The 10,708-nt window shown below is 40.9% G+C and overlaps 1 protein-coding gene across 1 annotated transcript; it reads left to right on the top strand.

The window, feature by feature from the left end:
• Positions 1-3,986: 3,986 nt before the first annotated feature.
• LOC140992427 (cyclic nucleotide-gated channel alpha-3-like) lies at positions 3,987-10,075 on the top strand. The gene is made up of 8 exons (XM_073462728.1): positions 3,987-4,132; positions 5,742-5,789; positions 5,913-5,987; positions 6,566-6,625; positions 7,398-7,544; positions 8,332-8,433; positions 8,516-8,622; positions 8,718-10,075. Exons 1-8 carry the CDS (start codon positions 3,987-3,989, stop codon positions 10,073-10,075), a joined length of 2,043 nt encoding a protein of 680 aa, XP_073318829.1.
• Positions 10,076-10,708: the final 633 nt, after the last annotated feature.

Here is a 10,708-nt window from a genome sequence, read left to right on the forward strand (position 1 = left end):
AGCCCATGGCACAGCCGTGCTTCTGTCTGTAAAAGCCTTCACTGTACTGGAAGTAGGTGGTTGTCAGACAGAGGTCCAGTAAGGCACAAATGTGGTCTGCAGAAATTGGTTCTGTTGAACAGAGTGCTGTCCTGTAGCAGGTGTTTCTTCACTGTTTTAAACTGAAACACATCCAGTTGCCTACGATACAGCACTCACAATTAACATGACCTGGATGACTGAGAACTTTCATCAATATGTCAGACAAAGCTTCTCTCTGTCTTTAGGCTTCAGAGTTTGTGATTCACTCTAAACTTCATTAAAAGTATGTATGCTGACTGGGCGGTAACAGATTTCCCTCACATCAGCCACATTACCAGGTGTTCATCAGTGTGAATTGTGATCCATCACTTCTCCTCCTGTCTGCTCACCAAGAAGCATCAACAGATTAACTCTAATCTCATTTACAGCAGCTAATCTGACTCTGCTGTGTGGCTGCAGTGCAATCTCACCAGCATCAGCTCTAGCAGTCCGCACCGGGAGCTCGGAGCACCAGGGTAGTGTTGTTGTTTATATCGCTAGCACAAGAGCTTCAGTCCAGGACAGGCCTGGGCTAGGTGGTTAGCATGTTAACTTCAGTCAATATCTATGCAACACAATACATAGATGTCATAATGTCAAATCTGTGTGTAGTGCAGCAGGTCAGCTAAGCATGCAATAATGTCAAATTTGTTTGAGTTGAATGAGTTTGAATTTGTTTGACTTTTCCAATATTAACTGTGTAAATCAGGACATCTACAACATTTATTTTTGATGGAATGTTTTATAAAGCCCCAGAAATGTATGGAGAAAGATTACACGTAGGATATCTTACAAGACATCTCTAATAATTATTAGAATTAGAAATAACTTGTATCTTATACATTTTTAAGTACGTTTTAAGATTGATTTTTAAGATTTATTCTGTTTAAAATCTTCCAAACATGTTTTCTGAACTAAGCTGAACAATCAGAATTACCAGAATTAATAGTAAAAAGACAGTGTGTGCATGGGTATAGCAGGTACATTTGGTCAGAACAGGGTCTGTCTCTCCCTCACTGATTTCACAGACATCTCAGTGAAACCGTAATACCTGCCCTGCCGCCTCTCATAAAAGCGCTTGCATTTAACACGTGGGCAGCTTCACTTTACATGTGTTCACTTTGCCATTGTCTTTTAGCAAGATACCCATAAAACCAAACAAAAAAAAATCAACAGAACTGAGGAAGAAGATCATAGGAGCAGCTGATGAACCATGTTTGTACCTTTAAGGAACAGCTGCTCTCACTTTCACAGTAGTGAGGATTCTCTGAGCTCCCAGCTGTCACACAGCGAGCTCAGAGTCCAGGTGGCTGATGGGAGCAGGGGAAGCAGCGCTGAGATTAGCTAAGGCTGCCGGGGGATTGTCCTGCTCCTCTCTTAGGTGGAGGTGGAGTCTGATGTCTCACTTTAGCTGTCCACACACTAAGAGGATTTGCTCAGACTGGAAGGGAAATAAATGTAGAGGTGGCTCAGGCCCAGTTATAAATAAACAGTCAGTTCAACCAGAAATGAAAACTCTGTCACTATCTACTCAAGTTGGGTGAAGTTTCATAGTCCACAAAACATTTCTTAAGCTTCACAGCAAAACTGCTCTGCAACATTCTCCCAAATGACTGAAGTAGCTGGAGACTTGTTATATAGCAACTGATGGGCTAAAATGGGCGTACTCCAAGTCTCCAGAAGCCCCAAAGTCCCAAATTGATTTGGAAAGACAATAGATTCCACTGAATCCTACACACTTCATGTTTACATCCCTTTACTACAAAAAACAAAACAAAATCGACTTCATATTCCTGTAAAAACTTCTCAATGTGTCTGACCAGCCATTGGATTCCATTCATTTTACTACTTTGAGGAAAATCCACTTGCAGACAATAGAAACTTGTTCATCATTTTGTGGTAAAAATTACATAAAAATGAGTGGTATGTTTAAAATATCACAGATAAGATTTTGCATAAATTAGTTTTTATATATATATATAAAAAAAAACCAACTACTATTATTATTTTGATACTGAGCCATTTTCCTGGTAGATAGACACTTAAGTTTGGTCTCACTCCAAAACCAGGATATAGCTTGTTTCGTGTCATGACATTGATATACTGTGTCCTAAGATCTAGTGTGCCCACTCACGCTGGCTGATTTTCAGGCACTTAAGTTCAAAGACATAGACAATGATTATTTCCTCCCTCCTCTCCTCCCTCCTCCTCCACCTCCACCTCCTCCCCTCCCCTATCCTCTGTTGGGAGGTGGTGCAGAGTGGGTGAACAGAAAGAAGATCTCATCCACAGAGATCCACTCTTGTTTGCTCCTGTGACTTGTGTTAGAGGGCAGAATTGAAATCTTTCACAGCAGGATCTATATATCTGGACATGTGTCTTCAGCTCTACTGCCCATCTCATGTTTGATGTGAAGGAGGAAGAACAAACGAGGCAAAGGATGGGATTCATTCAGAGCTCACCCTGACTTCTCGTCACTAAACTGCATATCATCATCACTAACATCCAGGTAAACTAAGTTCCCACTGTAGATAGTGATAGTCACAGATTGTATGAAAAAAATACTCTGAAGTCCTGAGCTTAACAAGTCACACTGGGTTGAAAATCTAATTTTAGCCGATGTAATCTGGGAGAGGATTTGAGTTAACAGTGCTAAAGAAGAAACGTGCTGAGCTCAGGGGACTAAACACTGCTGTTTTACTGTCTGTATACAAAGCCAATGTTGAATCTTACTTTTGGCTGGTATGAATATAAGCCTACCTATACAAACATACAACATACATACAAATCTAAAATGATATAAGAAAATCAAAACCAGTATGTTCAGTCCAATGGAAAAGTTACTAGTTTAGTGCTCTGCCAACCCAACTGCCAGAATAAATGTTGGTGATGTACAGTTCTGGAAACAAGAAACTGAAACAAGTCCAGTTGCCTAAAGCACCTAGATTTACCATGACCTGGATGACTGAGAACCTTCATCAATAATGGATATGTGAAACTTTACATTTCTTTATGTTGCATTTTTTATGTTTCTTTGGGTTCATTTTTTTAATTGATGTTGTGATAAAGCTGTGCTTATGGTCTGGTCAGGTTTCAACTAAAAACTACTAAAAACTTAAAAAAACTACTAAAGTTTTGGCTTCCCAGCCTTGTTGCCTGTTACTCCACCAAAGGAACCCTGCCACCTCATGATTTGAAAGTCATGACGACACGTATTGCTGAAATGTCACAATGGTATGGATGGGATTTTTAAATGTCAGCGTATCTGTGGTTTGCAGAAACGGTAACTTCCAATATTATGCTGGCAACTGCAGGGCTCTGCTCTGGGGAATGGAACCTCTGAAACTCATGTTTGACACAATATCCAGCCTATATATATTTGAATCGCAAGCAAGCTCCTCTTATCTTTACTGCCTCTGTATGTACAGAAGTGTCTACTTCTTGTGTCTTTTAGCTTATGTATCGGCGTATACTCTTTCTCCTTTGTATGAATGTATGGCCACCAGGTTATGGCTAAAGACACTGATGTTAAGATAATGACCAAGATGCTTTTTAGTGTATTTTACCAATTGAGTGGGTGGTTGGTTATGGCAACCACATTCAATACTGCACACTAAGGTTACATTCTGCAATGAAAAGTTGACCGACAATGATCCAGTTTTGTAACTCGCATTAAATGTGACTTCTTTTCAGCAAAATTAAGTAAATAATTAACACCTTGAAAATGTTCCTTTGACTTGGACTGCAGCTATGCTTATTACCATCCAAACAGCTGACTAACACTTAAAAGTAGTAGGCCCTGTCTGGGGAATTGACATGCTTTTGGAGTTAGCCCTAATAAACACATTTCCAGCTGGACTGAGGCCCAGGTATGATTATTAGAAGTCCTAATTGATTCAAACACATTGGAGTAGCTTGTCTTGGCCATGGTTGTCATGGCTGTGATGGCAGCAGACCTCACAAAGCAGCTCAGAAGGGATCCTTCTCCCAGCTCAGCTGGGAGCTGTTGTCCCCAGAGTGAATCCAGTGAATCTCTGTCAGTTAACACAGGACACCCAAAGGGACACTGTCCGTAGGTATCCTTACCACAGTAAATCCTCTAAACTAAGTTGTCTCAGGTGTAAGGAGTAGTGGCTCAACAATAAGGTGCTTCTTCTGCTGACCTCCTCTCTCTGTCACTCAGAACGCTAGCTTCCAGACTAGAGGACAAATCCTGTTGAGTCAAGTAGAGCCACTGCAGGGGTAAAAAAACCCAAAACAAAAGCAGACATTTTGATTTGTCAAACACAGGTGTCATTAAACATTATTACTTATCGCACTGCATTTGAATAATTGCTGGTTTGGAGCGTCATAAATGTTAAAAGTTCGAGTCAATATTTGTTAACTATAACACACTCGGTTGCACAATACTCATTTCATAGCTAAAGTACACAGACAAAATTGTTTGCAAATAGCAGATTCAGTATGCACATATTATCTGAGCATGTGAAAAATAAAGCCCATAAATGCAAAATCTTGACATGTCATCCTGATGGTCTCACAGCTGCACTATAGTCAGACTAACCGGATGTAGACTGTAGACGGTATAAAGCCTGTCATTGTGCGCCTATTTTCCCCCTTCTGTCCACTGTCTGCAGTCATTGCTACATGAAACAACAAAAACCCCCAAGCGAGCAACCTACATGCCGAAATTGGCGAGACACTCCAAGGCTCACGACAGGAACGTAAAAAAGCTAGCAGCTGTTACTTTTTCTTTTGCTAGGATTTAGCCATTTTAATGCCAGGGCTCACCTCCCCACGCGCAACCACGTTTCACAAGACGCTATTTTGCAGGGGCATGGATTAAACACAATCCTCAAGGCTTTGAAGCCAGTTTTCGTGGTTATTACATCTTCACATGATGCACTGGGGCCCAAAAAGACTTTTTACCGTAAGCTCACCTTGTGAAGAAGCGTCTGTACATCAGTGGATACTTTTTTAGAGCATCACAGCCCCTGCAAAATGAATCATGTCACAGTCATAATTTGAGCCACACGATAAAATAGTATTATCCCCCATTCAAGTTCATGCCAGGCGCTAAACCAAAAGTTAGCTGGCTCGGTGGGCAGAAGTTTCTAGTGCGCATGCTCTATGGGCCACACAACACGGAAGACCCTGGTATTTTCTTACTCAGGAAGTCAAGCTTTTTTGGCTTCAAAGCACCACTGAGCAGCTTTCATAGGAATGAATGGGGCTCTGCCTCCAACTCTCTGTCAAGATTTAATGTAATGTTCTTGGTTAAACGCTGCCATAGACAATTGTGACTGGTTTGAAGACATGCAGACAAGCTGAATTGGTGCTCTAAGGTTCAAGGTTAGTTTATTTATTTATTACAACTCCCCCTGTTAGCATGGGCACTAAAGGGGAGGTTATGAAACACCAAATGATACAAGCAGTTTCTCAACAGCCAACATGTTCTCTTTAGAAATCTATCATTTTCAAAATGCTTGTACCACGAAGGAAAAGAGAAAATCACTACAAACAAATGAAAAAATGAACCAGGTAAAACCTGTTGAAAAATGTTGACATCAACCACAGACCAAAGCCTTCTCATTTGCACTAGTCAAGGGACATGGACTCATGCTTAACACCCATATTTTTTTGTGACTGTGTGCTCATTCTGTTCTACTCCATATCTCCAGGATGATGGAGAGCGAGACATCTATAGGTGGGACAGGACTGCTGTCCAGGTGAGTCTCACTAATGACTCTGTGCCTGCACTTCAATTTAGAGCCAAAAGGACGTACATTGGATAAAGTCTGTACTTTGATTATCTGATAAACGAATAAGGTCATTTTGATCTCTGTTCCAAGGTTGTCGCACAGGATGCGCTTTGGAAAGAGCAGTGTTGGCCCTTCAGAGTCCAGCCCCAGCAGCCAGAACACAGAGGAGAACATGAGGAGCAGGAGCAGGTGAGCTGTACACCCATCAACCACATCTCACACCCTGGAGGACCACACTGCTGGCAGACAATGGGTGTCAGAAGAAAACCTGAGCAGGCAACAGACAGGGATATTAAAATCTCCCAGAAATCTATTTACTGAGTTGTTAGACATGTGCGCTAGTACTGTGGAGGCCCAGTCCAGTGTCTTCTTTGAGTCTGTACTCACACAAAACTGTGTCAGTGTTTAGAAGATCTGAAAGAGCATTACACTGCTGGAAAGTTGCTCTTGCATAAAACTGGGCTGTCTCTGCAGTAGACCCAGACGAGTAGACACCTTCAGATAGTCTCTCCTGGAAGACATTCATAGTGTTTCACACAGCTGTTCGCATAAAAATTGGCAGACGTAGTTGAAACCATGGCTCATCTCCCAGCTTTCACAGTTGAACGTTCACTGTTTGCAGTGGGTGTAAATGTCTGATCGTCAGTATCAGAAAGTAACAGAAGTTGTCTGACTCATATTCTGCTATTGAGTTCATATATGTCTTGGTCACAAATACATTTTTTTATTTATTTGTTCCTTTCCAGTGATGGTCGGGGGGCACTGGCTGCACAGAACATGAACAACTCTAACAACAATGATGGGTAAGATGATGTATGGATGTTCTCACAAGCCCTTAAACACACTACAGAAACAATATACGCTGCTTTTAGGTAGACACATCAGCAAAAGTGAATGCACAGATGTAAATGTATGACAGATCTTGACCTCATAGTGGTGTCAGAGTGAAGGTCACAGGGTCACAAGTACTGTTATGCAACATACAGTATATCAGCAGCATTTTTTCAGGTATTCTGTTGATTGCATTGTGATAATATCTCGTAACAGCAAACCTGTGTTACAAACTTTGGAGTTTGAGAGATGTTTTACCAAGCAGAGTGATTCGAATAGTCCAATAGGTTGCTCAGCCTGGCTGCTTTGATTGGGACAGTTCCTGGAGTAGTACAGTAAACACAACACCTGGTGCCTCATTTATAAATCTAAGAAGATTTTTATACATGAGGCCCCTCGGCCCAGTCCCAGTGTCTAACCTCACTGAGTCACCCATCAGTGAGGACGTCGTCCCCTGATGAGAGTCGGTCCCACAGTGAAACCACCAAGAAGAGGGAAGTCCACATGATTCATAGTGTTCATGTTAAAAACAAGGATGACATGAAAAAGCTTGTGAGTCAGTGATGATGCAGTGCTCAGAGCTCTTTGGCTGCTCCTTATTTTAACACCTGCAATGTACATGTAGTACTGCAGTAACCTGACTTTACTGTCTCACAGCGCCCCCCTCAGGCTCTCTGATACCACTGCATGACAACAAGTTGAAAAATATTTACCTCAACTGCCTCTGTTTCTGGATATTTACAGCAAAAAAGATGACAAGAAGGATGATAAGAAAGATGAGAAAAAGGACGAGAAAAAGGATGACAAGAAAGACGACAAGAAAGATGCCAAAAAGGACGAGAAGAAGGATGACAAGAAAGATGACAAAAAAGATGCTAAAAAAGAAGAACCGTAAGTACCACTGTATTCTCAAATGGAAATGTTCTAGATGTCCTGTTCATAATTTCATATGGATTTGGTATCCTTTGTAACTTTAAAAGTTTCACTCAATTTAAAAAAGTCTTCTGATGATTTGAGCAGTTTGTCCACGAGTTTTGCAGGTTTTAATCTATATATTCGCATGAATATTGATACCTAGTTCATTGGTCAATAATGACTCCACACACCAGAGATATTCAGGAATAAAATTCTGAAGTTGAGTCACAACTCCAACAGTAACATTTAGGTGTCATAGATTTGGAAACAGCTGTAACTTCTCAATCTTTTAAAAGGGTTTTTTTAATGTATTATCATTTTCAAACAGAGAGCAGCGGCCCTAGCTGTAGTATCATAAAAAGTCATTGTAGAGAAAGTTTTCTTACTTCTAAGGCTTGTTGAAGTACCTGCAGTGTACTTGAATTATCATTTTTAAATATATTTAAAATCTATGTACCTAGTGTGATAACGTTAATACATTATGACCCAGATCTGTTCAATTATGCAAAAATCACATTTTCATTTGGAAAGACAAATGACTCTAACCTTTGCCCAAAGTTAATCTTTTCTAAACTGGATCATATTAGACAGAAGTGTCCAGAACAAATAGCACAGGACATACTGTAGGTTGACATTCTTTAATACTAATACCAATGTAATACCTGAATCTCAGAACTGATACCAACAACCTTTGAAAGTGCCGTGTTTTTCTGGGTATGAACATGCTTGTTAACCCAAAAAAACCCTTCCTTTTCTCATTCAGAAAAGAGGTGTGGATCATGGACCCCAACACAGACACATACTATTACTGGCTGTGCACAATATCCATCCCAGTATTCTACAACCTGATGTTGCTGCCGGCCAGGTCTGACTTCATGGTATTTTGTATTTCCCTCTTTACATTACTGTTGTTTCGGTGTCATTATCATGGTTTTGCTTCCCTCTAGGGCTTGTTTTAATGAACTGCAGTCTACAAATACAACACTGTGGTTGGTTTTGGACTACCTTTCAGATTTCCTCTACTGTCTTGACACGTTTGTGAGAGCCAGGACAGGTCAGTGACACGAAATTTGCTTAATGTGTGCAGTTTGTGATTACAGGTAACTGTGAGTATATGATAATGCTAATCATATTCTAATGTGTCAACAGGTTTTCTGGAGCAAGGACTGCTTGTAAAGGATGAAAAGGTGTTGAAAGAAAAATACATGAAGACACGCCAGTTTAGATTGGATGTCCTGTCGATAGTTCCAACTGATATTATATTCTTGTACATTGGAATCAACAACCCAGAGTGGAGGTTCAACCGTCTCTTTAGGTTAGGCCGACTCTTTGAGTTCTTTGACAGGACTGAAACGCGAACCAATTTCCCCAACATCTTCCGAATTGGTAATCTTGTACTTTACATCATTATCATTATCCACTGGAATGCTTGCCTCTACTTTGCCATCTCCAAAGTGCTTGGCTTTGGCTCAGACACCTGGGTTTATCCAGGCACGAAGAATCCTGAATATGCTCGCCTGGCCAGGCAGTACATCTACTGCTTTTACTGGTCCACTCTTACCCTGACCACTATTGGTGAGACACCACCCCCAGTCCGAGATATTGAATACTTTTTTGTGGTGGCCGACTTTCTCACTGGAGTTCTAATCTTTGCTACAATTGTAGGCAATGTCGGTGCCATGATTTCCAACATGAATGCTGCACGTGTAGAGTTCCAGGCTAAGATTGACTCTATCAAGCAGTACATGCAATTTCGTAAGGTCACTAAAGACCTGGAGGTAAGGGTAGTGAAGTGGTTCGACTACCTGTGGACAGAGGAGAAGACCTGTGATGAGAAGATGGTGCTGAAGAACCTGCCAGACAAACTAAAGGCTGAGATCGCCATCAACGTACATTTAGAGACCCTAAGAAAAGTCCGCATCTTTCAAGACTGTGAAGCAGGTTTGCTTATTGAGTTGGTCCTTAAGCTTCAGCCTCAAGTTTTCAGTCCTGGCGACTACATCTGTAAGAAGGGAGACATTGGCAGGGAAATGTATATCATTAAAGAAGGAAAGCTGGCTGTTGTGGCAGATGATGGAGTTACCCAGTTTGTGGTCCTCAGTGATGGGGCATACTTCGGAGAAATCAGCATCCTCGGTATCAAGGGCAGTAAGGCAGGAAACCGACGAACAGCCAACATCCGAAGTGTGGGCTACTCTGATCTTTTTGCCCTGTCCAAAGACGATCTGATGGAGGCACTCTTTGAGTACCCTGATGCTAAAGTTGCATTGGAGGAGAAGGGAAGGGCCATCCTGATGAAAGATAATCTCATAGATGAGTCGCTGATGGCTGCAACTGACGCCAAAGACTTGGAGGATAAGGTCAACAAGGTTGAAGCCAGTTTGGATATCATGGCAGCCAAATTTCGAAAGCTGGCAGCCCAGTATGAATCATCTCAGCGTAAACTCAAGCAACGGCTTAGTAATATGTCAAATGAGGTCCAGACCCTCAATTTCGACAATGAGTAGAGCCTAGCTTGGCACTACTACTGCCAGGCTTAGGGACTTCTCCACTTCAGGACATTTGTTCTGAGGTCATCACACGATACTGTAGGACTTTGTACACAAAAAAATGGCTTATGACTAACAGATGGACAGTGGCTGTCTCCATTTACCATTCCCATATACTTATATATGATAAAATAGTAACCTTGTCTTGAAAGTTGACTATTCTCATAAACACAGATATGCATAGGGCTGGGTACCTCAGTAATTTATAAGCACCTACTGAACACTGAAAATCTCTGATAGCTTTTACAATTCACCTTGTAATGATACAACAGCTGTTTTTTGTGTGATGCAAATTGAGAAATGTATCCTCACTCTTTATATTTCCAAAAGAATCAGCAAAATGACCTTTAATATAACTACCACTTTCCCTAGATCTTCTAAAAATGTAAAATAGTCTTCCCCACACACTAGCCCAAATTTAACATGTACATGTACGTGATAAAATGTATTATACTTTTTCATTTTAATTTCTGATATTTGTAGCATGATTTTTCAAGCAACACTATTAACAGAAGCTGTTTCCTAGGTTTGTTTTTCAAAGACCTGTTTGAAATAAACAGTTTTGAAGGGACTGTAATCACAAAATAAGCT

Source organism: Pagrus major, chromosome 24 (assembly GCF_040436345.1).
Source record: "Pagrus major chromosome 24, Pma_NU_1.0".
NCBI lineage: Eukaryota > Metazoa > Chordata > Actinopteri > Spariformes > Sparidae > Pagrus > Pagrus major.